General features: G+C 43.0%; 1 protein-coding gene across 1 annotated transcript in view; it reads left to right on the top strand.

The window, feature by feature from the left end:
- LOC106572110 (partitioning defective 6 homolog beta) overlaps nucleotides 1-27821 on the top strand; it is a 39994-nt gene that overhangs the window by 4104 nt on the left and 8069 nt on the right. The window contains exon 2 of the mRNA XM_014145959.2: nucleotides 299-521. Within this exon, the coding sequence (XP_014001434.1) occupies nucleotides 299-521 (223 nt within the window). The remainder of the gene's footprint in view (nucleotides 1-298; nucleotides 522-27821) is intronic.

Genomic DNA, 27821 nt, shown 5'->3' with positions numbered 1-27821 from the left:
CTCAACCATAAGCCACCTCCAATGTTTTAGAGAATTTTTTATAATGTGTCCAACCGGCCTCACAACAGCAGACCACATGTAACCACGCCAGCCCAGGACCTCATATTTTTGTTCGGTGTGGATTTGACATATTTACTTATTCCAACCACTGTGTAATGTTTTTCTGTTTTGTCAAAACTGTTTGCTGCCAAATTCTTTCTACAAACACCAAGGTCATTATCCTTTCTCCTATCCAATCTTTTAACTGCGGTCTGTCTGTGTCTCTGTCTGTCTGTCTGCGCATTCCTATATGTCCCAGTTTGGGGCCGAATTCCGTCGGTTCTCCCTGGACCGGTCGAAGCCGGGCAGATTTGATGAGTTCTATGGACTCCTGCAGCACGTGCACCGGATCCCCAACGTGGACCTGCTGGTGGGTTATGCCGACGTCCACGGCGACCTGTTGCCAATAAACAACAATGACAACTACCACAAGGCCATCTCTGTGGCTAGCCCACTGCTACGGCTCTTCCTGCAGAGGAAAGGTAAGAAAGGATCAATCAAATTTATTTTACATCCAAAAGCAAGCAATGCAGAGGCAGGAGCACAGTGTCTACAGAACTCTGCCTTGAAGGTAGGAACATAGGAAGAAACCTAGAAAGGAACCAGGCTTCGAGGGGTGGCCAGTCCTCTTCTGGCTATACCGTGTAGAGAAGGATCGCACAGAGCCAGGGGGCAGGTCAGTATGGGGCAGAGGGAAGGATTATGTTACTCTTTTTTTTTATTGTATCTTTTTACTGCTGTTTGAACGTCTATGGTGATTGTAGTGAATTGCTTACTTGATATAAAAAAACAAGCTCTTGTCATGTGAGATTCAAATCACATTTTATTAGTCACGTGCTGAATACAACAGGTTACAGTGGAATGCTTACTTACGAGCCCCTAACCAACAATGCTGTTTAAAAAAAATACGGATAACGAGTAATTAAAGAGCAGCAGTAAAATAACATTAGCGAGACTATATACAGGGTACCGGTACAGTGTCAATGTGCGGGGGCATCGGTTAGAGGTAATATGAATATGTAGGTAGAGTTATTAAAGTGACTATGCATAGATGATAACAACAGAGAGTAGCGGGGGGGACAGGCAATGCAAATATTCTGGGTAGCCATTTGATTAGATGTTCAGGAGTCTTGTGGCATGGGGGTAGAAGCTGTTTAGAAGCCTCTTGGACCTAGACTTGGCGCTCCGGTACCGCTTGCCGTGCGGTAGCAGAGAGAACAGTCTATGACTAGGGTGGCTGGAGGCTTTGACAATTTTTAGGGCCTTCCTCTGATACCACCTGGTAAAGAGGTCCTGAATGGCAGGAAGCTTGGCCCCAGTGATGTACTGGGTCGTTCGCACTACCCTTTGTAGTGCTTTGTGGTCGGAGGCCGAGCATTTGCCATACCAGGCAATGATGCAACCAGTCAGGATGCTCTCGATGGTTCAGCTATAGAACCTTTTGAGGATCTGAGAACCCATGCCAAATCTTTTCAGTCTCCCGAGGGGGAATAGGTTTTGTCGTGCCCTATTCACGACTGTCTTGGTGTGTTTGGACCTTTCTAGTTTGTTGGTGATGTGGACACCAAGGAACTTGAAGCTCTCAATCTGCTCCACTGCAGCCCGTCGATGAGAATGGGGGGGTGCTCGGTCCTCTTTCTTTTATAGTCCACGAACATCTCCTTAGTCTTGATCACATTGAGGGAGAGGTTGTTGGCCTGGCACCACATGGCCAGGTCTCTGACCTCCTCCCTATAGGCTGCCTCGTTGTTGTCGGTGATCATGTCTACCACTGTTGTCATCGGCCTATTTAAGGATGGTGTTGGAGTCATGCCTGGCCATGAAGTCATGAGTGAACATGGAGTACAGGGGGGAACTGAGCATGCACCCCTGAGGGGCTCCAGTGTTGAGGAGCAGCATGGCAAATGTGTTGTTACCTACCCTTACCACCTGGGGGCGGCCCATCAGGAAGTCCGGGATCCAGTTGCTGGGGGAGGTGTTTAGTCCCAGGGTCCTTAGCTTTTTGATGGACTTTGAGGGCACTATGATGTTGAACGCTGCACTGTAGTCAATGCATAGCATTCTCACGTAGGTGTTCCTTTTGTCCAGTTGGGAAAGGGCCGTGTGGAGTGCAATAGAGATTGCATCATCTGTGGATCTGTTGGGGCGGTATGCAAATTGGAGTGGGTCTAGGGTTTCTGGGATAATGGTGTTGATGTGAGCCATGACCAGCCTTTCAAAGCACTTCATGGCTACAGACGTGAGTGCTACGGGTCGGTAGTCATTTAGGCAGGTTAGATTAGTGTTCTTGGGCACAGGCTGCTTAAAATATGTTGGTATTACAGACTCGGACAGGGAGAGGTTGAAAACGTCAGTGAAGACACTTGTTAGTTGGTCAGCGCATGCTCACAGTACACGTCCTGGTAATCCGTCTGGCCCTGAGGCCTTGTCAATGTTGACCTGTTTAAAGGTTTTACTCACATCTGCTGCGGAGAGCGGGATCACACAGTCTTCCGGAACAGCTGGTGCTCTCATGCATGTTTCAGTGTTATTTGCCTCGAAGCGAGCATAGAAGTAGTTTAGGTCGTCTGGTAGGCTCGTGTCACTGGGCAGCTCTCGGCTGTGCTTCCCTTTGTAGTAGAGGTCGGCCGATTATGATTTTTCAACGCCGATACCGATTATTGGAGGACCCGGGGGGGAAAGCCGATACCGATTAATTGGCCTATTTTGAAAAATGTTTTTTTTTTGGGGGGGGGGGTGTAATAATGACAATTACAACAATACTGAATGAACACTTATTTTAACTTAATATACTGCTCAAAAAAATAAAGGGAACACTTAAACAACACATCCTAGATCAGAATGAAAGAAATAATCTTATTAAATACTTTTTTCTTTACATAGTTGAATGTGCTGACAACAAAATCACACACAAATAATCAATGGAAATCCAATTTATCAACCCATGGAGGTCTGGATTTGGAGTCACACTCAAAATTAAAGTGGAAAACCACACTACAGGCTGATCCAACTTTGATGTAATGTCCTTAAAACAAGTCGAAATGAGGCTCAGTAGTGTGTGTGGCCTCCACGTGCCTGTATGATCTCCCTACAACGCCTGGGCATGCTCCTGATGAGGTGGCGGATGGTCTCCTGAGGGATCTCCTCCCAGACCTGAACTAAAGCATCCGCCAACTCCTGGACAGTCTGTGGTGCAACGTGGCGTTGGTGGATGGAGCGAGACATGATGTCCCAGATGTGCTCAATTGGATTCAGGTCTGGGGAATGGGCGGGCCAGTCCATAGCATCAATGCCTTCCTCTTGCAGGAACTGCTGACACACTCCAGCCACATGAGGTCTAGCATTGTCTTGCATTAGGAGGAACCCAGGGCCAACCGCACCAGCATATGGTCTCACAAGGGGTCTGAGGATCTCATCTCGGTACCTAATGGCAGTCAGGCTACCTCTGGCGAGCACATGGAGGGCTGTGCGGCCCCCCAAAGAAATGCCACCCCACACCATGACTGACCCACCGCCAAACCGGTCATGCTGGAGGATGTTGCAGGCAGCAGAACGTTCTCCACGGCGTCTCCAGACTCTGTCACGTCTGTCACGTGCTCAGTGTGAACCTGCTTTCATCTGTGAAGAGCACAGGGCGCCAGTGGCGAATTTGCCAATCTTGGTGTTCTCTGGCAAATGCCAAACGTCCTGCACGGTGTTGGGCTGTAAGCACAACCCCCACCTGTGGACGTCGGGCCCTCATACCACCCTCATGGAGTCCATTTCTGACCGTTTGAGCAGACACATGCACATTTGTGGCCTGCTGGAGGTCATTTTGCAGGGCTCTGGCAGTGCTCCTCCTGCTCCTGCTTGCACAAAGGCGGAGGTAGCGGTCCTGCTGCTGGGTTGTTGCCCTCCTACGGCCTCCTCCACGTCTCCTGATGTACTGGCCTGTCTCCTGGTAGCGCCTCCATGCTCTGGACACTACGCTGACAGACACAGCAAATCTTCTTGCCACAGCTCGCATTGATGTGCCATCCTGGATGAGCTGCACTACCTGAGCCACTTGTGTGGGTTGTAGACTCCGTCTCATGCTACCACTAGAGTGAAAGCACCGCCAGCATTCAAAAGTGACCAAAACATCAGCCAGGAAGCATAGGAACTGAGAAGTGGTCTGTGGTCCCCACCTGCAGAACCACTCCTTTATTGGGGGTGTCTTGCTAATTGCCTATAATTTCCACTTGTTGTCTATTCCATTTGCACAACAACATGTGAAATGTATTGTCAATCAGTCTTGCTTCCTAAGTGGACAGTTTGATTTCACAGAAGTGTGATTGACTTGGAGTTACATTGTGTTGTTTAAGTGTTCCCTTTATTTTTTTGAGCAGTGTATAATACATCAATAAAATCAATTTAGCCTCAAATAAATAATGAAACATGTTCAATTTGGTTTAAATAATGCAAAAACTAAGTGTTGGAGAAGAAAGTAAAAGTGCAATATGTGCCATGTAAGAAAGCTATCGTTTAAGTGCCTTGCTCAGAACATGGGAACATAGGAAAGCTGGTGGTTCCTTTTAACATGAGTCTTCAATATTCCCAGGTAAGAAGTTTTAGGTTGTAGTTATTATAGGACTATTTCTCTCTATACGATTTGTATTTCATATACCTTTGACTATTGGATGTTCTTATAGGCACTTTAGTATTGCCAGTGTAACAGTATAGCTTCCGTCCCTCTCCTCGCTCCTACCTGGGCTCTTACCAGGAACACATCGACAACAGCCACCCTCGAAGCAGCATTACCCATGCAGAGCAAGGGGAACAACCACTCCAAGTCTCAGAGCGAGTGACGTTTGAAACGCTATTAGTGCGCACCCGCTAACTAGCTAGCCATTTCACATCGGTTACACCAGCTTAATCTTGGGAGTTGACAGGCTTGTAGTCATAAACAGCGCAATGCATTGCGAAAGCTGCTGGCAAAACGCACGAAAGTGCTGTTTGAATGAATGCTTACGAGCGTGCTGGTGCCTACCACCGCTCAGTCTGATTGCTCTATCAAATCATAGACTTAATTATAATATAATAAACACACAGAAATACGAGCCTTATGTCATTAATATGGTCGAATCCGGAAACTACCATCTCGAAAACAAAACTTTTTTTTCTTTCAGTGAAATACGGAACCGGTCCGTATTTTATCTAACGGGTGGCATCCCTAAGTCTAAATATTCCTGTTACATTGCACAACCTTCAATGGTACGTCATAATTACGTAAAATTCTGGCAAATTAGTTCGCAACGAGCCAGGCAATGAACGTAAGAGCAGTGACACAATTTCATGTTAGCAGGCAATAGTAACTAAATATGCAGGTTTAAAAATATATTTGTGTATTGATTTTAAAGAAAGGCATTGATGTTTATGGTTAGGTACATTGGTGCAACGACGGTGCTTTTTTCGCAAATGCGCTTGTTAAGTCATCACCCGTTTGTCGAAGTAGGCTGTGATTCGATGAGAAATTAACAGGCACCGCATCGATTTATATGCAACGCAGGACACGTTAGATAAACTAGTAATATCATCAACCATGTGTAGTTAACTAGTGATTATGTTAAGATTGATAGTTTTTTATAAGATAAGTTTAATGCTAGCTAGCAACTTACCTTGGCTTCTTGCTGCCCTCGTGTAACAGGTAGTCAGCTTGTGGAGTGCAATGTAAGGCAGGTGGTTAGAGCGTTGGACTAGTAACCAGAAGGTTGCAAAAAAGAATCCCCGAATCCCCCCTGAACAAGGCAGTTAACCCCCGTTCCTAGGCCGTCATTGAAAATAAGAATGTGTTCTTAATCTGACTTGCCTAGTTAAATAAAGGTGTAAAAAAAAGGTGTAAAATAAAAATAATTAAATGTCAAATTGGTGGCCAAAAATACCGATTACCGATTGTTATGAAAACTTGAAATCGGCCCTAACTAATCGGCCATTCCGATTAATCGGTCGACCTCTACTTTGTAGTCTGTAATAGTTTGCAAGCCCTGCCACATCCGACGAGCGTCAGAGCTGGTGTAGTACGATTCAATCTTAGTCCTGTACTGACGCTGTGCCTGTTTGATGGTTCGTTGGAGGGCATAGCACGATTTCTTAAGTGTCTGGGTTAGAGTCCCGCTCCTTGAAAACGGCAGCTCTAGCCTTTAGCTCAGTGCAGATGTTGCCTGTAATCCATGGCTTCTCGTTGGGGTATGTACGTACGGTCACTGTGGGGACGACGTCATTGATGCACTTATTGATGAAGCCAATGACTGATGTGGTGTACTCCTCAATACCATCGGAGGAATCCCGGAACATATTCTGGTCTGTGCTAGCAAAACAGTCCTGCATTAAAGTCCCCGGCTACTAGGAGCGGCGCCTCTGGGTGAGCGTTTTCTTGTTTACTTATGGCGGAATACAGCTCATTCAATTCTGTCTTAGTGCCAGCCTCCGTCTGTGGCGGTATGTAAACAGCTACGAAAAATACAGATAAACTCTCTAGGTAGATGGTGTGCTCTACAGCTTATCATGAGATACTCTACCTCAGGTGAGCAATAGCTCAAGACTTCCTTAGATTTCGTGCACCAGCTGTTATTTACAAAAATACCAATTCCGCTGCCCCTTGTCTTGCCAGAAGCCACTGTTCTATCCTGCCGGTACAGCGTATAACCTGCCAGCTGTATGTTGATAGTGTCGTCGTTCAGCCACGACTCCGTGAAGCATAAGATATATATTACAGTTTTGAATGTTCCGTTGGTAGTTTAATCTTGCGCGTAGGTCGATTTTATTCTCCAAAGATTGCTCGTTTGCTAGCAGAATGGAAGGAAGTGAGGGTTTAGTCGATCGCCTACGAATTTTCAGAAGGCTGTCCGCCCTCTGGCCCCTTTTTTCTCCGCCTCCTCTTCACGCAAATCACAGGGATCTGGGCCTGTCCCGAGAAAGCAGTATATCATTCGCGTCGGGCTCGTCAGACTCATTAAAGGGAAAAAAAGGATTCAGCCAGTCCGTGGTGAGTAGTTGCAGTCCTGATGTCCAGAAGTTTTTTTTTCTTATCATAAGAGACGATAGAGGCAACATTATGTAAAAAATAAATAAGTTATAAACAAACAAAAAAACAGAATCGGTTGGGGACACGTAAAACGTCAGCCTCCTTCTCCGACTCCATTGTTAGATTCCATGTGTGTAATGCCACAGTCTTTCCTCCTAAATCTCTGTGCTTTTTTGTTGCATTTTAGCTAACCCTTTTTCTAACCTTAACTTTATTATCCTAACCTGCTGTGTTAATTATCATAACCTGCTTCTTAAGTTTTCCCAAACCTGCTACAAAAAGTCAATTTTGACAAAAACTGTACCCTACTAGACAAAATAAATTAAATGTTTTCTCTTACTTCATGTAGCTAACACATTCATGCTTCGCTTATTCCTATCTGATTTATAAGATACAAACAACATACTGAATTAGACCTACACCAGCACTGGTATCAGGATGTATTAGCTAGCTACATTTGCTCGGACTCAGTACATTTATTAGCTAGCTGACTGGCTAGCAAGCTAACTAGCGGTTAGCATTAGCCGTTGATATGATTTATTTTAGCCACAACTTGCTAAGAAAAGACAAACTAGCTGTTTGCAGACTGTAAGATACAAAAACTAATAGTGTAATTATAGAATGTGTGTGGATTTATATTAAGAAGCGAAGTGGAAAGCAGCATCGTTGTCATCAAATCGAGCTTTATTTATACAGCACATATCAGACATGGAATGCAAAGCAATGTGCTTACATGAAGAAACAGAAAATAAAAGCCTAAATATTTACTACATTACAAACATAAGATTAAAAAAAGAAATGACACGAACTGAACAATTTAAAAACAATTTAAAAAAGGAAAAGCAAAGCTAAAAAGATGTTTGAAGATCTCTTTTTCTGTTAAACGTTTCAGCCCCCCTCAAGTTCTCTGACAGGCTATTCCAGAGGTTGGGTGCATAGTAACTAAAAGGATGCCTCTCCATGCCTCTTGGTCCTAGGCTTTGGGATAGTTAAAAGGCCAGTGCCAGAGGACCCGAGGGACTTACTTAAAAGCATGTCTGACATGTATAGGGGTGCACAATCGTGGATTGATTTAAAAACCAATAGAAGAATCTTAAAATTAATTCTACAACTCAGTCAGCCAGTGCAGAGAACTTAAAACCGGTGTAATGTGTGATCTCCTTCTGGTCTTGGTCAGTACCCGTGCTGCAGCATTCTGTATGTTTTGTAGTTGACCAATGTCTTTCTTGGGTAGACCAGACAGGAGAGCCTTACAGTAGTTAAGACTGCTTGTAATAAAAGTATGGATGAGTCTCTCTGTATCAGCCTGAGAGAGAAACAGCCGAACCTTGGCAGTGTTCCTCAGATGGTAAGAAGCTATTTTGGTCATATTCCTAATGTGTGAGCCAACATTTTGTTCAGAATCTAAAATAACACCTAGGTTTTCTACCTGGTGTCTTGTCTTTTTTGCCTGTGAATTAAAATGTGTGGCTAGATTCTCTCTCTGCTTTGGCTCCAACAATAAGTACCTTGGTCTCCTCTTGATTTAGGTGGCTGAAGTTGTCAGCCATCTAACTATTTAAATCACTAGTATAAGAATTTATCTGTGGAGCTAAAATCCTCTGGTGACATAGAAATGTTAAGTTGTGTATCGTCTGTGTATCAGTGAAATTCAATGCTGTGCTTTCCAATGATGCTGCCAAAGGGGTTAGATATATCTGAACTGTACCGGACCCAAAGTCAAACCTTGTGGAACGCCATATGTGATATGTATTTTCTCTGAGTTATGTTCACCAAGGTTGACAAACTCTCACCCTGTTAAATGGGTCCTAAACCAATTTAGAACTGGACCTGATAGGCCAACCTACCTCTCCAGTCTATCCAGAAGGACATTATGGTCAACCGTGTCAAATGCAGCAATTAAATCTAAGAGTACAAGGAAAAAGAGCGGTTTGGCATCTGTGTTGGCTATAAGATCATCTACCACTTTAATTAATGCTGTCTCTGTGCTGTGGTGGGCACAAAAAACAGATTAAAAAAAAATACAGTTGGCACTTAAATATTTTAACTATTTGAACATCAATTTTGCTTAAGAATGGAAGGTTGGAGATTTGTCAAATTGCTAAGAGCAGAAGAATCTAAATTACTTTTCTTCAGAAGGGGTTTCACCATTTTTAGTGCAGTGGGGAAAGTGCCTGAGAACGAGAGTGATTAACAGTAGCTTTCACTTCTTCATATATGCAATTAAAAACTATTTTGAAGTAGGTGGAGGGGATAGGCTCAAAAAGGCAGGTAGAAGGCTTAAGTTGGGATATCACTTTCCTGAGCATGTCTGTGTCAATCAGCGAACATATATCCATAGTGCCTTTGTGTGGTAAGCTAGGGCATATATCATCAAACTTCTCATCAGGTCTTGCTTGACTGATACCCAGCCTAATGTTGGTTATCTTATCTCTGAAATATGCCACAAACTCATCACATTTAGATGTGGAGGAAAGTTCACAGGTTTGCAGGGATAGGATTTGATCAGGCCGTCAATGGTCAAGAAGAGCACTCAAATTATTAATAGTGATCAAGTTAGAAAAAGGAGCCCGTCTGGCATTTTTAATTGCCTTGTTAATATGTGACAAGTTGCTCTCTCAGTATATCATAATAGACCTGCAACTTTGACTTTCTCCACTTCATCAACATATTGTTGCATCTGTTGCATTTATCATGCAGACTGAAAAGGGAACGATCAGCAAACGATCTCGTGGTCCAGCCACTGAGGTATAATAAGAACTGGAGACTGTGTCCAAACTGTCTGACTGTTTAAGATACTCTACTCATGTTCGCATACACCGATTCATGGACCGTCTATATCCGGGGTGCATCTGGTCTATTCTTACCAACATTGCATGCACACTAGCACTCATTGCGCACAGGGAGCAGTGAGAGCAGCAACAACATCACGTTATCCAAAAACATGGCCGACATCAGATGAATATAACATTTTCATATCTTTGGATTTGATAAGATCCTGGACCCTTGGGTCGAGCAACAACAACTGCGCTCCTTGAGTGATGGGGCAGGCTTGGTGAGAGCGAGACGACTCAAGTAGCGTTTAACAAGCCTAACATTTGAAATGCGTTATAGAAGATAAAGTAAAAACCCAAACCGGTACGTGCATCAACACCGTTATATAGTAAAATACGGTATACTGCCCAGCCCTAATTTAGCCTTTGCTATAGTACCATGGTACTATAGCATTCTGGACATTTTGATAGTCGTTGAACAATGAATTAGGCCTAGTTGTGTGTGTCCATTCAGTAAGTTTTTCACTGAGGTGATAATTGCTGTTTTTAGTATGGGTGTTGAACTCAGTCTTTAGTCCTTTTTGTCATAATTGAGTGTTCAGTGCAATCTGGTCAATCCAGAGAGACTGGGGCAGTGGGGGGTGAGTCTAAGCTGTCTCAATGTGCCATATGACCTATAGATGCTAAGCCTCTTTGTCAGGGGGGGGATTACAGGGGTCACTGTGTCACGCTGTGTGGGCCCTGTGTTTCAATTACATGCTAGACACTAACGTCTTTGGCTGCAGCAACTCACCCCTCACACACACACACACTCTTGAAATCTTTGCCCACCGCCTTTACCCAACAGTGTCGGAAGCAGTTCATTCTGACTGCCTAGTAGTGCTGAGCGGTTAGTGTTTTATTATTTTAATGTTTTTACATTTAACGTGGGTTGAATGATGTAACACAGAATAAAACAATTAATACAATTCCCAGCTTATCACTTATTAACCATTATTTATTATTTTACTTTAATAAAATATTTTAGTTGTATTTGTTTTATTTGACCTGGAGTCATTATCTCGTCTCTATAGAGCTGCTGCCTATGCTGTCTGACAAAAATCACTATTTTAGTAGTTATTCAAAGTAAATAATGCATGACTGCTGAATACCTACTATGAATCACTTAGATCATGTATTTTCAGGTAGAGATGCCTCGCGAAGCAACTGCTCTCAGTCCCTCTCCAGCACACGTTCTTTTGTCTCTTCTCTCCCTTTCCATCTCTGCCCCACACTAACCTAACATAGCAGGAGTAAAAGAAACGCACAGACCGGATAAGTAGGCACGCAATGGATTATGGCCATTGTAGTTAATTACCACATTTTCTGCCCTTAAACTATGTACAATATTGGCCTGTTGGCATGGTTACATCGCACAGTTTGGGATTGGTCTGATGAATCTTTAGAGAAACTTCGCATTGAGCTCACAGGAAAAAACTGAACGAAATGGAATTCAAATAATTTAACTATGTTGGTCAATTTGTTGTTTTAAAAATGTCACTTAATACTCCACACTACTGCATGGCCATCGGAAGTTGTAGGATGTGGGTCTATGTATTGTCTTCCTTTACTAATGGTTTCTGGACTGCTAGGCTAGACGATGGTAGGGTTCTTAATATCAAATGACGATGCCTGTATCAGCGTTGTCTCTTTCTCTGGGCTCAGTCTGTGTTAGGATGTTAAGAGCAGGTTGTGCTCTTTAGCTGCCTATTGCTGTCTTTACTCCCCCTCTGCAGTCTGGGAATTCTTTCTAGGCTGTAAGTTTGTTTGAGAAGAACTCATGGGGGTTATAAAAGAGCTGTATGTGTTTAGCCAGAATGTTTTCACTCTAGCCATGGCTGACCTTGTCACTGTGGAAGTAAACTTGACTTTTTAAGCAAGTGGCAGACTTTTTTTTTCTTTAAATCCAGATTAAGAACAAAGTTGTCATTGTATTGATGTTTTGATGAGCTGTGTGGATGTGGAATATTGTACATGTTGATGGGGATTCTGTGGAATGTGTGTGGAGTTAATATGTTGGCAACACACATTTTAAATATGCAGGGGTATTCAAATAATATGAATGAAAGATGTTCTTTGTATATCCACGTGCCGTTTGTGGGCTTCAGATGTGGGGGTTGTGAACTTTTTGGACATGATATATCTCTGGTAATGTATGAAATCATTCTTGGGCAGTGTTGGCTTGCCTTCTTTAGGCCTATTTGAGTGTGTGTCCAAATGATTGATTTCAGTATGTCAAGCTATTGATGATTGAAATGACCTAGTGATTCTCTCTCACTCACTCTTACACTCACATGTTTTCCAATCAAAATCCTATTTTTCCTAAACCTAAGTGTAACCCTTAACCTAAGTCTTTGTCCTTGTGGGAGACCTGGGAAATGTCCCCATGAAGGAGAACTTCTTGTTTTGCTATCCTTTTGGGGATTTCTGGTACATAATGAGGATAGTAATATAAACAAGCATAGAAGAAAAAAAAACAGTCTTACTCGTAATGGTGGAAAAAATGTAGTTGTATATTTCGGGATATAATATCTGACGATGTATTTTGACAATATAGCAGTAATTTTTGTGATATTTGGCTGTACCTGCACCAAAACTACAGTATTTTTCATTCGTACTGTAGCTGGTTCTCCATCTTCTTTTTATATGGTGAGCCAACATGTTTTCAGCACTTTTATTTCCATGACTGATCAAAACTCTCTTGTCCCTCTGCAGCAGGCATATGGTGAGCAATATGTTGGAACATAAAATCACATTATCAAATCGCAATACATATAGAATAGTGAGAATCGCAATACATATCGTATCGGTACCTAAGTATCGTAATAATATTGTATCGTGAGGTCCCTGGCAAATCCCAGCCCTGAATCTTACACAATGTCTGGATGGCTGTAGTGCAGCCAGTCCCATGCCTGTTTACCTGTTGCCATGGTAGCCCTGAAGAGGCCTGTGCACCATTGTATTAATGGCCCTGGGTATTGTTTAGGGATGATGGGAGCTGCAAAGCCTGCTGGGGTAAATACCCACACACACAGACAACAAACATTGACAGTTTTTATACTTTTTTTTCTTCTTCTGTCACTTGTGAAGTTAAAGGGTTATGTTTATGAATGACACTGTTGCTTCGGCCTGCATGACAAATTGGTTGGATTTAAGGTGGTCAGTTGTGAAGCTGCTTTATTTGTTCTCAGTGCAGTATGTTCTGACATAGACTCCTCTTGTTTCCTTTTTACTGAATGAGACCAGCAGGAGAGCAGTGTGCCTTCCCCTATCTTCACCATGTCATACAGGCACACTGTTTTTGCTGAGGTCAGTGTAACAGTGTTTATGGTGGTCAGCCAGACAAAGAGAGCTGTACTCCTCTGTTCTCATCACTTAAACACTATTTAGATAATGTGCTCTTTTTGGCTGGTGCCAGGGCGGCGCAAGTGTCAAACGTACGTCAGTTGCCGATTTCAGGCATGCAGAAACCAGCGCTCTGGTATTTTCCACCCTTTTCGTAAGATTATGCAATTTACCTGTCTAACATCAGCTCGCTTGTGCTGAGGTGGGAGGGGTGGCAATATTTGAGGTGTGTCCTTAAACGAGCGCAAAAGTGACAACTTCATTTAGCGCGAATGGGGAAATTTAGCAGCACCACTGTTGGTTATGGCATGGATTTTGACAGCGGAAGCGCTGCCTATCCAGTAGGGATGTGAAAAATGAACAGGGTTGCATAACATTTAAACAGCAAAAAAAAAGCATTGGTTTTCTGTTAAACAGACCTTCTCTGGAGATAGTTTTGAAGCGCCATTGAACAGGCATTTTACTTGTCTGTAAAGGAATGCAGCTTTTGAAGTGGTACTAACGTCCATCACTAGACGACCAGAACTGTCAATCAAGTAATCTCGAGCTGCCTGTTCACAGACCACTCTCTCCTAAAAAAGTATTTTTAAAAGTTTGTTGAACACTGTGACATACCAAGACATTTTAGTAGAAAGAAAACACATCTTCCACTAGGAATCAATTCCTAAGATTCAGTATTTTTTTGGAATGGAGGAGACTGATTAGTTGCCGTACTTCAGAGAACACAAACACTTGCATGTTTCATAGCGAGCGAGAGAGGGGAAGGGCACAGTATAGGCATGTCTGCCACCAGGCAGATGGAGTCAGAACCATGCACTAGGACTATCTGTCGGCAATCAAAAGCTGTATTTCGTAATGGAATGCTGCAGGTCACAATTCCTTGATTTAAAAAAATATATATATTTTATTTGATCCTTATTTTACCAGGTAAGTTGACTGAGAACACATTCTCATTGATAGTTACGACCTGGGGAATAGTTACGCGGAGAGGAGGGGGGATGAATGATCCAATTGGAAGCTGGGGACGATTATGTGGTGATGATGGTATGAAGGCCAGGTTGGGAATTATTCAGGACACCGGGGTTAACACCCATACTCTTACGATAAGTGCCACGTTATCTTTAGTGACCACAGAGACTCAGGACGGCCGTTTAACGTCCCATCCGAAAGACGGCTTGCAAAGTCTCAACTTCAGTAAAGCAGTAACTTAACGTTAACGATCCCAGTTATGTTTAAACCTTCACACCTCTACTAACCAGCTGTGATGTACAGTGCCCGTATACCCATGGAGCAAGATTTTTTTGGGGGGGTTTTGTGCCCGTGAACCTTGTTTTTAGAATTATTCTTTTTGTAAAACCATTTTTAGTTGTTGATTAAAAACCAAGCATTGCGTTCCCTCCCCACAATGAAGGCTGTTTTCTTTTTTTTGGTCTTGCCCATTGCATTCGCAGGTTAGTGTTTTTCGTCATTTATCTTGTTCTGGAGGCAGCTCTGCAGAGTGGTCACTAGCTTGCACAGCTACGGTCATAAAATCTGATTTTAAATCTACCCTTAACCACATTGCTAACCCTAACTTTTTAAACCTTAAAATTAAGACCAAAAAGCCAATTTGTTTTCATACATTTTTACAATATAGAGAATTTTGACTTTGCAGCTGGCCCAGCTAGTAGAAATCGCTAAGTTCTGCATCAAGGACAAGACTCATCCCAACAAACATCAACTTGCAATGCATTCGCCATGTACCCAAGACTCTCAAGAAAAGGTTTGGCTCGTGAGACCACTTTGAAATAAATCTTAATCACCAAAGCTTTATGAAAAGATCAAGTTTGGGAGCAGCAAAACAGTGAGCGGACATCCCCTTTTTATCTATGTACATTATTTTAACCAGTTTCTTTTTTTTTATGTGTGTAAAACCCCCTTCATGCATGCTACATGCACATCATGGAATGAGAGATGAGATGATGCAGGCGACCCTGGTATTTAGAAACATTGAAGTTATTTTCCTTTTCATTAGATTAAAAACCAAGCACTCAGTAAGTTACCCCAACTTGAAAGCTGGTTCAACAGCAATGCGTCGGGTGTCTTCCTTATCCAGGCCATGTATTAGCCAAGTAGCCTATCCATAAAAGGTTTCTTAATGGTCTTCTCCTGAGGCTTTTGCATTATTCACAATTCATAGGCCGTACCTGCATACTCCATTTCGCTTGTAGCTTATCCATCACAATTTCCAAAGAGCGCGTCTTGTCCAGTTAACAAAGGTCCTACAAACATATTCAAATTACTCAGTCCTATAATGCCATAGCCTATCCACCATTGATATCCTGCTTACTGCGAAGTGCCTCGCACACCGCCTACAATACATTTTTAAGGGGAGCCTAGTATTTATTTTTTCTGTAGAAATGCAATGCCTAAAGGCATGTGAATGGTCAAGCCCTCGTCCCACCTACAACTTATTTATTCATCGAAACACACCCCTATCGCACCACCGCCAGCTATTGCGCCCATTATTCCCACTGTAAAAATAGCTAAAATATTGTAGTGTGACCTATAGCGCTATTACTAGCACTAAAATCTACCGTTAAGTTTGTTAATATAGAGCCCAATGTGTGTCCATCAGTGACCACAACAGTTTGAACCTCCTGGTCTCGTTGTGGTTACCATCATTATCATTAATAAATGCAGACCTCTGTAGGGGACACCACTCTCAAATACAGTAGGTAAGCTTTGCTATCAGTTGTCACTGGAATGGGTTTGTCAGACAAGTGGAACACAGGGTTGTCGTAATAGAATTCATTGTTTATCTGTGTCTGTCATACAGAGCAGAACACTCCACCCTCGCTTCACCTTCTGTCCTGTCCTCACAGCATGAGGCTGTCCAGGTTTCCATACTGATGGAACCCAGGTACTCAGGGAAGATGGGTGTGTTTTGTTCAACTATGACATCATCGTCATAGTTTCAATTATAAAAAGCACAAGGGTTTTTATGAGGGCGAGTGGAATTACTGTGCTGTTCGAGCAATGACTGGCAAAGTAATTATTAACTATGACTCAAAGAGAACAACACTACATAGTGTTTGCGTACACGATACAGTCTACCCACACAGTAAAACAATCGATGAAGCATGATAACTGAGTTTAAGGGTGACCGAGTAAACAGAGCATGGAGACAGAAAAGTAATGAGGGAGAGAGAGCGAAAGGAAGAGCAGTGAACAAGTGAGTGAAGAATGCAGTGTGGATGGAGGCAGAGTGAGGCCTTAGATGGGGGATGGGGAGCTGGAAGAGGAGGGGGGCTTCATTGAGTGGAATGTGGCTAGCCTCTGATCACCACTGCTGGGCAGATTGAACAGGACAGCATACCGTACACAAGAGTGGAGCCATGGGACAGGAGTTAGCTGGACCACCCCGCTAGGGAGGGAGGGAACAAGTACGGGACAGTGGAGAGGGAGATGGCAGGGGGAGGGAAAGCGAAACAAAATGACCAAGGGATGAGGGACTCAATTGGTGGGAAAGTACAGGTGGTATTGTTTGCCATGTTGGTCAAAGGGCAGTGCTTTTATGTATTGTAGTACTGTACTAGCATTTAGAGATAAGAAGGTAGATTTCCTCAACGGATGCTATCTGTTTGTAGGGCTGGGTGTTATCCTGATCACGATATGAATGTTGGAGATATGCATATCGTTTGGATTTCATAATTCCTTGATATTTACCCTGGTTCTCCACATACTACAGCCTACCAGGGTAACACTCATTTGGCTGCTAATATCTCCAATGGAGCCTGTTGTGCCACCCGAACATGTCCAATATAATTAAGGCTTATTCATATTCATAAACGCTCATTTACACGGTCCTATTGTTATCCATGATGTGACGGGAATTTGTCTCTATTGTCCAGCTCCTAGTTAGGCAGATAATGCCCTATACAATGTATATCTGACTATACACTAACATTTCCTCTTCAGAGCCTAGATCAAAGTGACAGCCGAGCTCCCTGTCTTTGATGAACTCAAGGAGGATGAGACCGAGAGATGCACTGTGAGTGAGAGAGAAAGGTGTTCTGAGCCAGGCTAGCCCATGTGCCTCCTCCTCCCTCCCCTCTGTCCTCACCCCTCTCGCCATGGAGACTGCATGTAGCAGGCTGCAGCAGGAAACTGGAATACAGCACAGGCATGGTCCAGCATCACCAGCAGCAGTCAGTCAGACAACCGAGAGAGGCAGGGAGAGACTGCGAGAGGCAGGGAGAGACTGCGAGAGGCAGATGTATGCCCCAGGAAGAACTCTGCCGCCCCAGGAAGAACTCTGCCACCACTCCTGAAGAAATTCCTAGTGTAAACAGTTGATGAGTGATAAATTGCTTGAACTTTTGGCCCATATGCTGGGTGTGTTATTGTTAGAGGTGTGCCGAATAGTCGGACAAAACAAGTATTGTAACGGATATGGGCAATGTTCTGGATCAGATTATGATCCAAGTATTTTTTTCAATTCCGTCATCGGAATGCAAATTTCTTGACTTGACAAGTTAAATAAAATAAAATTCACACGTCAGTCAAGTGAGGTGCTACGTGGTCTAAACTCAACTGGCTAGTTTGCCTGTGTGTAAAGAGATGGGCGGGCTGTATGTTGATCTTGCTTCTCTGATTGGAAAGTGAAGCTGTATTTCTCTGTCCACTTATTTCATAAGTTCACCCAATCACTTTCACTTCTCTTATTCGGTCTGATCATTGACTGCTGCTGTCTCCTGTTAGCCTGCTACTAAGATGCAATCAATGTGTCTTTAATATCTAACAAGCAGGGCGAGGGTAGGGGAAGAAATATGAAATGCAGATGCGGCTCCTAATCTGCAGCTTGTTTGGTCTATAGACTTGCAGGGAGGTAGACATTTTGGCAAAATCTACTTCGACATATTAAAACATTTCAGTTTTTTTCCCGATCACGACTATCAACTGTCAATTTACAAAACAACTACGAATAGGGTTGCACAATTTGGTGAATATTCAGAGGTGGGAATTAACAGAAAATATATGCGAATGAATATTAATACCATTTAAAATGTAGATTTCTTTTGCATTGGATATATTTACCATGTCAAATGGAGACAAACATAAACCTTTTACCTTATCATAAGTAGACAATTGCAAATGATTAAATCATTCCAATAGAATTAAAAAAAAACGATTTAGTTACGAATTGAACTTTAATTAAATTAGTTGACTTTTCACATGGGATTTCACTGAACAACAAAATAAAGGGAATATTGAATGATCCCCAATGATCCATCGCATATCGCAAAAATGTTTTCAACATATATCTGTAAAATGATAGTCTAGAAACTAAAGCTTTGGTTGTCTTCCTCTCAGGCTTCCATGTCTTCTCCCTGGACCTCCTCAATGTCCACCTCTTGAACATCAGACTGGGGCCTCATCTTCACTCACTTTCCAACCTAGTTGAGGATGGCTCGTTGTCAGGCGCAAAAACCTCAATATTTCAACCCTTGTCTTTGGTCAGCCTGTTGCATGCTTTGGTGGTGTGTGTGTGTGTGTGTGTGTGTGTGTTCCCAAACAAGGACCAGTTGCGCTCTGAGGTGGCTGATGTTGGTGGGATTTGGAGGATGATGGAGGCAACAGGGGAAAGAGCCTCAGATCTACAAAGTCCCTTCCACCAGGTGGCTGATGAGATATGTTGGTACGACTGCCATATTGCATCTCCATCCCAAAGCCCTTGCTTGGAAGTGTACATCGCCAGACTGCTAAGAACCTTGCCCTCATTCAGGCCAAGGTGGCAAGACACGGTAGTGATGACACCATAAGCCTTGTTGATCTCTGCACAAGACAGGATACTCTTGCCAGCATACTTTGGGTCCAACGTATGCTGCAGTATGTATGGGTCTTCACGCTTTTTGATGCATTTCAGAACTGCAGTTTCCTCTGCTTGGAGCAACAGTGAAGTGGGCAGGGCAGTACGGATTTCTTCTCTTAGATCTGCAAGAAGTCTGAACATCAGATAGGATGGCATTGTCTCCCTCAATCCGTGCAATGGCTACTGCTATAGGTTTCAGGAGTTTCCACTCTCTCCCAAAATACATCATCAAGGAGGATCCTCTTGATGGGGCTGTCCATATCGGGAGACTGTTATGGCCATTTCTTGGAGAGACTCCTTCCCCTCCAGGAGACTGTCAAACATGATGACAACACCACCCCAACAGGTGTTGCTGGGCTGCTTCAATGTGGTGCTCTTATTCTTCTCACTTTGCATGGTGAGGTAGATTGCTGCTATAACTTGATGACCCTTCACATACCTAACCATTTCCTTGGCTCTCTTGTAGAGTGTATCCATTATTTTCAGTGCCAAGATATCCTTGAGGAGCAGATTCAATACATGAGCAGCACAGCCAATAGACCAAGCAGCCTTCATGTTCGCAGCATTGTCTCTCACCAGTGCAAATACCTTCTGTGGTCCAAGGTCATTGATGACTGCTTTCAGTTCATCTGCAATGTAGAGACTGGTGTGTCTGTTGTCCCTTGTGTCTGTGGTCTTCTCGAATACTGGCTGAGGGGTGGAGATGATGTAGTGAATTATTCCTTGCCCACAAACATTCGACCACCCATCAGAGATGATTACAATACAGTCTGCTTTCTCTGATTTTCTTGACCTTCACTTGAACTCTGCATCCAGCAAATCAGTAGATAAAGCATGTCTGGTTGGAGGGGTGTATGCTGGGCGTAGAACATTCAGAAATCTCCTCCAATACACATTGCCTGTGAGCATCAGAGGTGAACCAGTTGCATACACAGCTCGAGCAAGACATTCATCAGCATTTCTCTATGTTCCTCCATTGAGTCAAAAAAACCTTCTGATTCCAAGAGGACCATGAGCTGTTGCTATAGATATGGTGTCTGATTCATCATTTTCATCTCGTATAGAAGTAGAGGGACTTTTGTCAGAGGTTGCTTGTTCCTGAGCGCTGAGGGAACTTTATGCACTTGGCCAGATTCTGCGTCTTTGTTGCATTCTTCACATGTGATTTGGCACAGTATTTGCAAATGTACACAGCTTTTCCTTCTAAATTAGCTGCAGTGAAATGTCTCCACACATCAGATAGTGTCCGTGACATTTTCCTGTAAAGATTAGAAAAAATGGAGTAAAAGAAAACCAAATACAATTCCATGTACAGATACAGTTGAAGTTTACATACACTTAGGTTGGAGTCATTAAAATGTGTTTTTCAACCACAAATTTCTTGTTAACTTCTTTGGGCTAGGGGGCAGTATTTTGACATCCAGATGAAAAACGTGCCCAAAGTAAACTGCCTGCTACTCAGGCCCAGAAGCTAGGATTGGTAGATTTGGATAGAAAACTCTAAAGTTTCTAAAACTGTTAAAATGATGTTTGTGAGTATAACAGAACTTATGTGGCAGGCGAAACCCCGAGGACAAACCATCCAGCAAGGAGGCCTACAAACCTGACTCGGTTACACCAGCTCTGTCAGGAGGAATGGGCCAAAATTCACCCAACTTACTGTGGGAAGCTTGTGGAAGGCTACCCAAAATGTTTGACCCAAGTTAAACAATTTAAAGGCAATGCTACCAAATACTAATTGAGTGTATGTAAACTTCTGACCCACTGGGAATGTGATGAAAGAAATAAAAACTGAAATAAATCATTCTCTATTATTCTGGCATTTCACATTCTTAAAATAAAGTGGTGATCCTAACTGACCTAAGACAGGGAATTTTTACTAGGATTAAATGTCAGGAATTGTGAAACTGAGTTTAAATGTATTTGGCTAAGGTGTATGCAAACTTCCGACTACAACTGTTAATAGTTAAGCAGGTAGATTAAACAACTCCTTTGTAAGATAAATGTTTTAAAATGAAACATGTATGGGAACAGGTGAATTAACAATGTTAGCAGGCTCTAGCAAGCTAAAACCCACATGGTAGCAAAAACAAACCAGCAGAAATTAAGTTAGAAATGATTTATACACACTTTGCAGTATTTACTAGTTAACAAAAAATCATGTATGTCATTATAAAATATATTCACCCCACCCAGTATTGTAATCAAAACTTACCAGAAAGCATGTAGTCCTTGGCTCACAGTGTAGTTGTGTGGGCTCAATAGCATCTCATTACTGTGCAAGATCTTGAGAATCAGCTGTACATGTGATGGAAAAGTGCACTGTACATGTGATGGAAGAATGCACTGTGCATGCAGAGGGTTGCAATTCCATTGAATTGGGGATAGTGTAACCAAAATATGCCACAAGACCTAAAATTGCCTTGTGTACCCCATTAAAAAAGGTTCACTGTTTCAAGCAAACATTTTTTGATGAATTTAAGCAAAATTCCCGGGCTGAACTTTTCATGGAAAATTCCGGAAATCTACTGAAAAGTTTCAGACCCTTTGCAACCCTAATTACGAATAGGAGTATGGCCATGTTGGCACAACCCCTAGTTATTGTATGACCATTATATAATGATAGCAATGTAGCTTAGTCAGCGTTTTATTTTGTCTATCCCTTCTACATCTGTCCCGTCTCTTTTCCCATCTACCGTTAAATGTTTCACCTACACACTAGTCTCTGCTCCCCACTTCCCTTTATGAAAGGCCTGGCTTTACCCCTCTTGCTCTCTCCCCCTCGTTCTTCCCATTGCTTTTCTCCTTATCCTCCCCCCTCTCTCTCATGCTCTCCACTGCTGTTCTCTCTTATTCCTTCTCTCCCTCCTCTTATCAGCACACAGCTCTTTTTATCTCGGCTGTAGCAGGGAGGTATGTTAACTGCTAGCCTGAGGACTCGCACCAAATTCTTCTGCTGCTCTGTCGTTCGCTACATACTTTAGTCTGAGACTGCCATCATTGAAGTCGTCTGTGGTGACGAGGGCTGTTGTACAAAACAAAGTCATCAGCGATTAGATCGTCTGTAACCAATCAGAGTATCAAAGCCAATAACACATTTTCAAACTGCCGCTTTACCCTTTACCCCCGTGTTTTCTGGCTCTGGCCCAACCCATCTGTTTCTGGACCAATCAGATGACCCCCGAATGTGTTGGCATTCGGTCAAGGGTCGGGGAGGTATTCGGATCCAGGCTCATTGCGGAGAAGAAACTAACGTTTGCGGGTGTAGCGTTTGGAGTCTGGGTAGTCAGGCAAGTTCACTGAACCCAGAATAGAAACACTACAGGATTATTTTTTTCGCCCCTCACCCTTCCCCCCATTCTTTAATGATCATTCATTATCCTCTCCTGCACTCACCCCCTCCCTCAGTCACCCCCTCACGCACTCCCTCCACGTTTTATCGCTCTGTGACTGGAACCCCATGGTACTCACCATGTTGGGGATATCAGGGCCTGTTGTCAACATATGGCTGTTTCTAGAGCAGTTCTTGTTGGGGAACATTCAGAACAGATGCAAAACAGTGTTCCCTATAGAGTTCAACACCTTGTCATGTCATTTTGAAAATGTTCAGTTCACATGTACAGTTAAACTCAATTCAATATCTGTATTTAGATGACTGATGATTGTGTTTTCATCTTTATTAACTCACAGTACTCTAACGGTCATGGGTGATTGACAGTCCTGTTGCTCTGTGAAGGTAATTGTGTCACCTTGAGCATGGGGTCACATTACACTGCCATGGCCCTCTGCTCTGTCTGTGACTAACAGACAGGATGTCCGGAGGCTCCGCCAGGGATCATGTCACCAGATATAGATATTGTAGCAGTACCTTTTTGGAAATCAAGTCATATTTTATTGGTCACATACACATATTTAGCAGATGTGATTGCGGGTGTACCGAAATGCTTGTGTTCTTAGCGCCAACAGTGCAGTAATATCTAACAATACATACAAATCTAAAGTAAAATAATGGAGTTAAGAAATATATAAATATTAGGACGAGTAATGTCGGAGTAGCATTGACTAAAATACAGTATATACCTATTGAGTGAGTAAAGCGGTATGTAAAAATGATTAAAGTGACTAGTGTTCCATGTCTATGTACATAGGGCAGCAGCCTCTAAAGTGCAGGGTTGAGTTACCGGGTGGTAGCCGGCTAGTGATGGCTATTTAACAGTCTGATGGCCTTGAGATGGAAGCTGTTTTTCAGTCTCTCGGTCCCAGCTTTGATGCACCTGTACTGACTTTGCCTTCTGTCTGGTAGTGGGGTGAACAGGCAGTGGCTCGGGTGGGTGATGTCACAGGAAGGCCAAAAAGATCATCAAGGACATCGGGTGCTGTAGGCAGTGTGTCCCCAGTGATGCGTTGGGTAGACCGCACCGCCCTCTGGAGAGCCCTATGGTTGCGGGCAGTGCAGTTGCCGTACCAGGCTGTGAAACAGCCCGACAGGATGCTCTCAATTGGGCATCTGTAAAAGTTTGAGGGTCTTAGGGGCCAAGCTGAATTTCTTCAGCCTCCTGAGGATGAAGGATGAACTTGAAGCTTTTCACCTTCTCCACTGTGGTCCCATCGACGTGGATAGGGCCTGTTTCCCTCTGCTGTTTCCTGAAGTCCACGATCAGGTCCTTTGTTTTGTTGAGGGAGAGGTTATTTTCCTGGCACCACTCCACCAGGGCCCTCACCACCTCCCTGTAGGCTGTCTTGTCATTGTTGGTAATCAGGCCTACAACTGTTGTGTCGTCAGGGAGTACAGGAGGGGGCCCCTGTGATGAGTATCAGCAAAGTGGAGGTGTTGTTTCCTACCTTCTCCAACGGGGGGTGGCCCGTCAGGAAGTCCAGGACCCAGTTGCACAGGGCGGGGTTCAGACCCAGGGCCTCAAGGTTAATGTTGAGCTTGGAGGGTAGTATGTTGTTAAATGCTGAGCTATAGTCCATGAACAGCATTCTTACATAGGTATTCCTCTTGTCCAGATGGGATAGGGCAGTGTACAGTACCGTGGCGATTGCATGGTCTGTGGATTTATTGGGGTGGTATGCAAATTGAAGTGAGTCTAGGGTGTCTGGTAAGGTAGAGGTGATATGGTCCGGAACTAGCCTCTCAAAGCTCTTCATGATGAAAGAAGTGACTGCTACGGGGCAGTAGTCATTTAGTTCAGTTACCTTTGCTTTCTTGGGTACAGGAACAATGGCGGACATTTTGAAGCAAGTGGGGACAGCAGACTGGGATAGGGAGAGATTGAATATGTCCGTAAACACACCAGCCAGCTGGTCTGCACATACTCTGAGGACGCGGCTAGGGATGCCGTCTGGGCCGGCAGCCTTGCGAGGGTTAACCCGTTTTGAATGTCTTATTCACGTCGGCCACTGAGAACAAGAGACCACAGTCCTTGGGAGCGGGTCGCGTTGGTGACACTGTGTTATCCTCAAAGCGGGCGAAAAAGGTGTTTATCTTGTCCGCGGAGAAAGACATTTGTGTCCGCGACGTGGCTGGTTTTCCCTTTGTAATCCGTGATTGTCTGTAGACCCTGCCACATACGTCTTGTTTGAGCCGTTGAATTGCGTCACTTTGTCTTTGTACTGACGTTTTTCCTGTTTAATTGCCTTACGGAGGGAATAACTACACTGTTTGTATTCGGCCATATTCCCAGTCACCTTGCCATGGTTAAATGTGGTGGTTCGCACTTTCAGTTTTGCGCAAATGCTGACATCTATCCACGGTTTCTGATTTGGGTAGGTTTTAATAGTCATAGTGGGAACAACATTCGCTATACAGTTTGTGATGAACTCGTCACCGTGTTATTGTCAGAGGCTACCCGGAACATATCCCAGTCTGCGAGATCACAACATTCTGGAAGCATGGATTCCGATTGGTCAGACCAGTGTTGAATAGACCTTAGCATTGGTACTTCCTGTTTGATTTTCTGCCTATAGGAAGGGAGGAGCAAAATATTGTCGTGATCTGATTTGACGAAGGGAGTGCGGGGGAGGGCCTTGTAGGCATCCCGGAAGTTGGAGTAGCACTGGTTGAGTGTTTTAGCAGTGCGAGTACTACAGTCAATGTGTGTTGATAGAACTTCGGTATGATGTAGACAAAATATCTCACTGACTATCCATGATGAATAGGGCCAGGAGCTGATGAAGATACCTTTTTATGAGGATTAAACACTGTATTTATCAAGCGCCTCAGAGTGGGAGTGCTGGTCTATGACAAGGTCCCACCTGTCCATATAATGTTGTTTATTATGATCTAAAAGGCTAAACTGATTCTAGATTGGCACTTCTATCCTAAGACGGGCCTTGACCCCAAAGATCGATCGAGTGAGTTTTTATGTGACTATTGTTTAGGTATAATGTAGTAAGTAGTGACTCGAGGTGGAACTCCTTAACGGAGAGGAGAGTCTCTACTTTAAACAGACCCTGTGGGGGTTGGAGATGCATTAGCGCATTCCATTCATAGTACACACTTGTGTGCAAGAGAGAGTTTGAATGTCATGTCTCCCTCTGCTGCTCTGTTCTCTTTAATCTTGGCCTGTTTTTGCCATTCTCTCTCCAATGACTCTATTCAAACGGTGTGTGGGAAATCATAATAATCATAGCATATTTTGAATAGCTTAGCTGTATAGACCCATGAAAAAGGTCTAGCTATTGGATTTTATCCAGTATGCCAGGGTTGGGGTTGCAGTCATTTTGAGTTTTTGAAAAGGGGTGCCATTTTTTTTTTAAATTCAAATATTTTTTATTTCTGTTTATTTCCAGAGTTTATGACTGAAATTTTAATTGACCCCGACTATGTCTCCTACACAGGTCTGATGTTTAACAACTCTATTGATTCCACTAAATGACTCGCATTCAGCCTACAAAAACAAACACATAAAACCAAATAGCTTTGTACCCAACCCTCACCTAACTCCTGAGTGTTTGTATTTACTTCCTCCCCATTTACCACTGATTGGTTTGATTAATTATTAACTCACATATACAGTGCCTTTTGACTGGTACTGTACCATTCATGCTACGAAGAAATTCACATTCTATGGATGCTAAAAGAGGTCTTAGTTTTCTCTGGAAATGTTGTTAAATATTCATTTAACCTTCAAACAACCAACATACAGCCTTCATTAAGTATTCACACACATTGACTTTCTCCACATTTTGTTGTTACAGCCTGAATTTAAAATGTGTTAAATGTAGATTTTGTCACTGATCTATACTCAAAACCCCATAAGGTCAAAGTGGAATTATGTTTTTTGAATTGTTTACAAATTAATTTAAAATGAAAAGCTGAAATGTCTTGAGTCAATAAGTATTCAACCCCTTTGTTTTGGCAAGTCTAAATTGGTTCAGGAGTAAAAAATGTGCTTAACAAGTCACATCAATTCCATGGAATCACTTTGTGTGCATTACTAGTGTTTAACATGATTTTTGAATGACTACCTCATCTCTGTATCCCACACATATACAGTTATCACATACAAAGTTCTCTCAGTCTAGCAGTGAATTGTAAACGCAGATTCAACCACAAAGACCCCGGAGGTTTTCCAATGCCCCGCAAAGAAGGGCACCCATTGGTAGATGGGTAAAAAAACAAACATACATTGAATATCCCTTTGTGCATGGTGAAGTTGTTAATTGCACTTTGGATGGTGTATCAATACACCCAGTCACTACAAAGATACAGCTGTCCTTTCTAACTCTGTTGCCAAAGAGGAAGGAAACTGCTCAGGGATTTCACCATGAGGCCGATGGTGACTTTAAAACACTTATAGAATTTAATGGCTGTGATAGGAGAACTGAGGATGGATCAACATTGTAGTTACTCCACAATTGACATAGCGAAAAGGAAGCCCATAGAGAATATAAAATATCCCAAAACATGCATCCTGTTTGCAACAAGGTACTAAAGTAATAATGCAAAGAATGTGGAAAAGCAATTCACTGTTTGTCCTGAATATGAGCTATTTCGGTGTCTAAAGAAAGTATTCTGACTCCTTGACTTTTTATGCATTTTGTTACGTTACAGCCTTATTCATAAATGGATTACTTTTTTTTAAATCCTCAGCTATCTACACACAATAACCCATAATGACATACAGTAGCAAAAACACGTTTTTAGAAATGTATGCAAATGTATTACAAATAAACACACCTTATTAACTTAAATGTTCAGACCCTTTGCTATGAAACACCAAAATTGAGCTCCAGTGCATCCTGTTTATATTGATCATCCTTGAGATGTGAATGTGTTAATTCAATTGATTGGACATGATTTGGAAAGGCACACGCCTGTCTATATAAGGTCCTACAGTTGACAGTGCAGGTCAGAGCAAAAACCAAGCCATGAGGTCGAAGGAATTGTCCGTAGAGCTCCGAGACAGGATTGTGTCGAGGCACAGATATGGGGAAGGGTACCAAAACATTTCTGCAGCATTGAATGTCTGTAAGAACACAGTGGCCTCCATCATTCTTAAATGGAAGCAGTTTGGAACCACCAAGACTCTTCCTAGTGCTGGCCGCCCGGCCAAACTGAACAATTGGGGTAGAAGGGCCTTGGTCAGGGAGTTGACAAAGAACCCAAATGTCACACTGACAGACCTCCAGAGTTCCTCTGTGGAGATGGTTGTCCTTCCGGAAGGTTCTCCCATCTCTGCAGCACTCCAACAAAGCAAGCCTTTATGGTAGAGTAGCCAGA

Source organism: Salmo salar, chromosome ssa15 (assembly GCF_905237065.1).
Source record: "Salmo salar chromosome ssa15, Ssal_v3.1, whole genome shotgun sequence".
Lineage (NCBI taxonomy): Eukaryota > Metazoa > Chordata > Actinopteri > Salmoniformes > Salmonidae > Salmo > Salmo salar.
The sequence above is the reverse complement of the archived record's forward strand: the minus strand, read 5'-3'. Positions and strand labels throughout refer to the sequence as shown.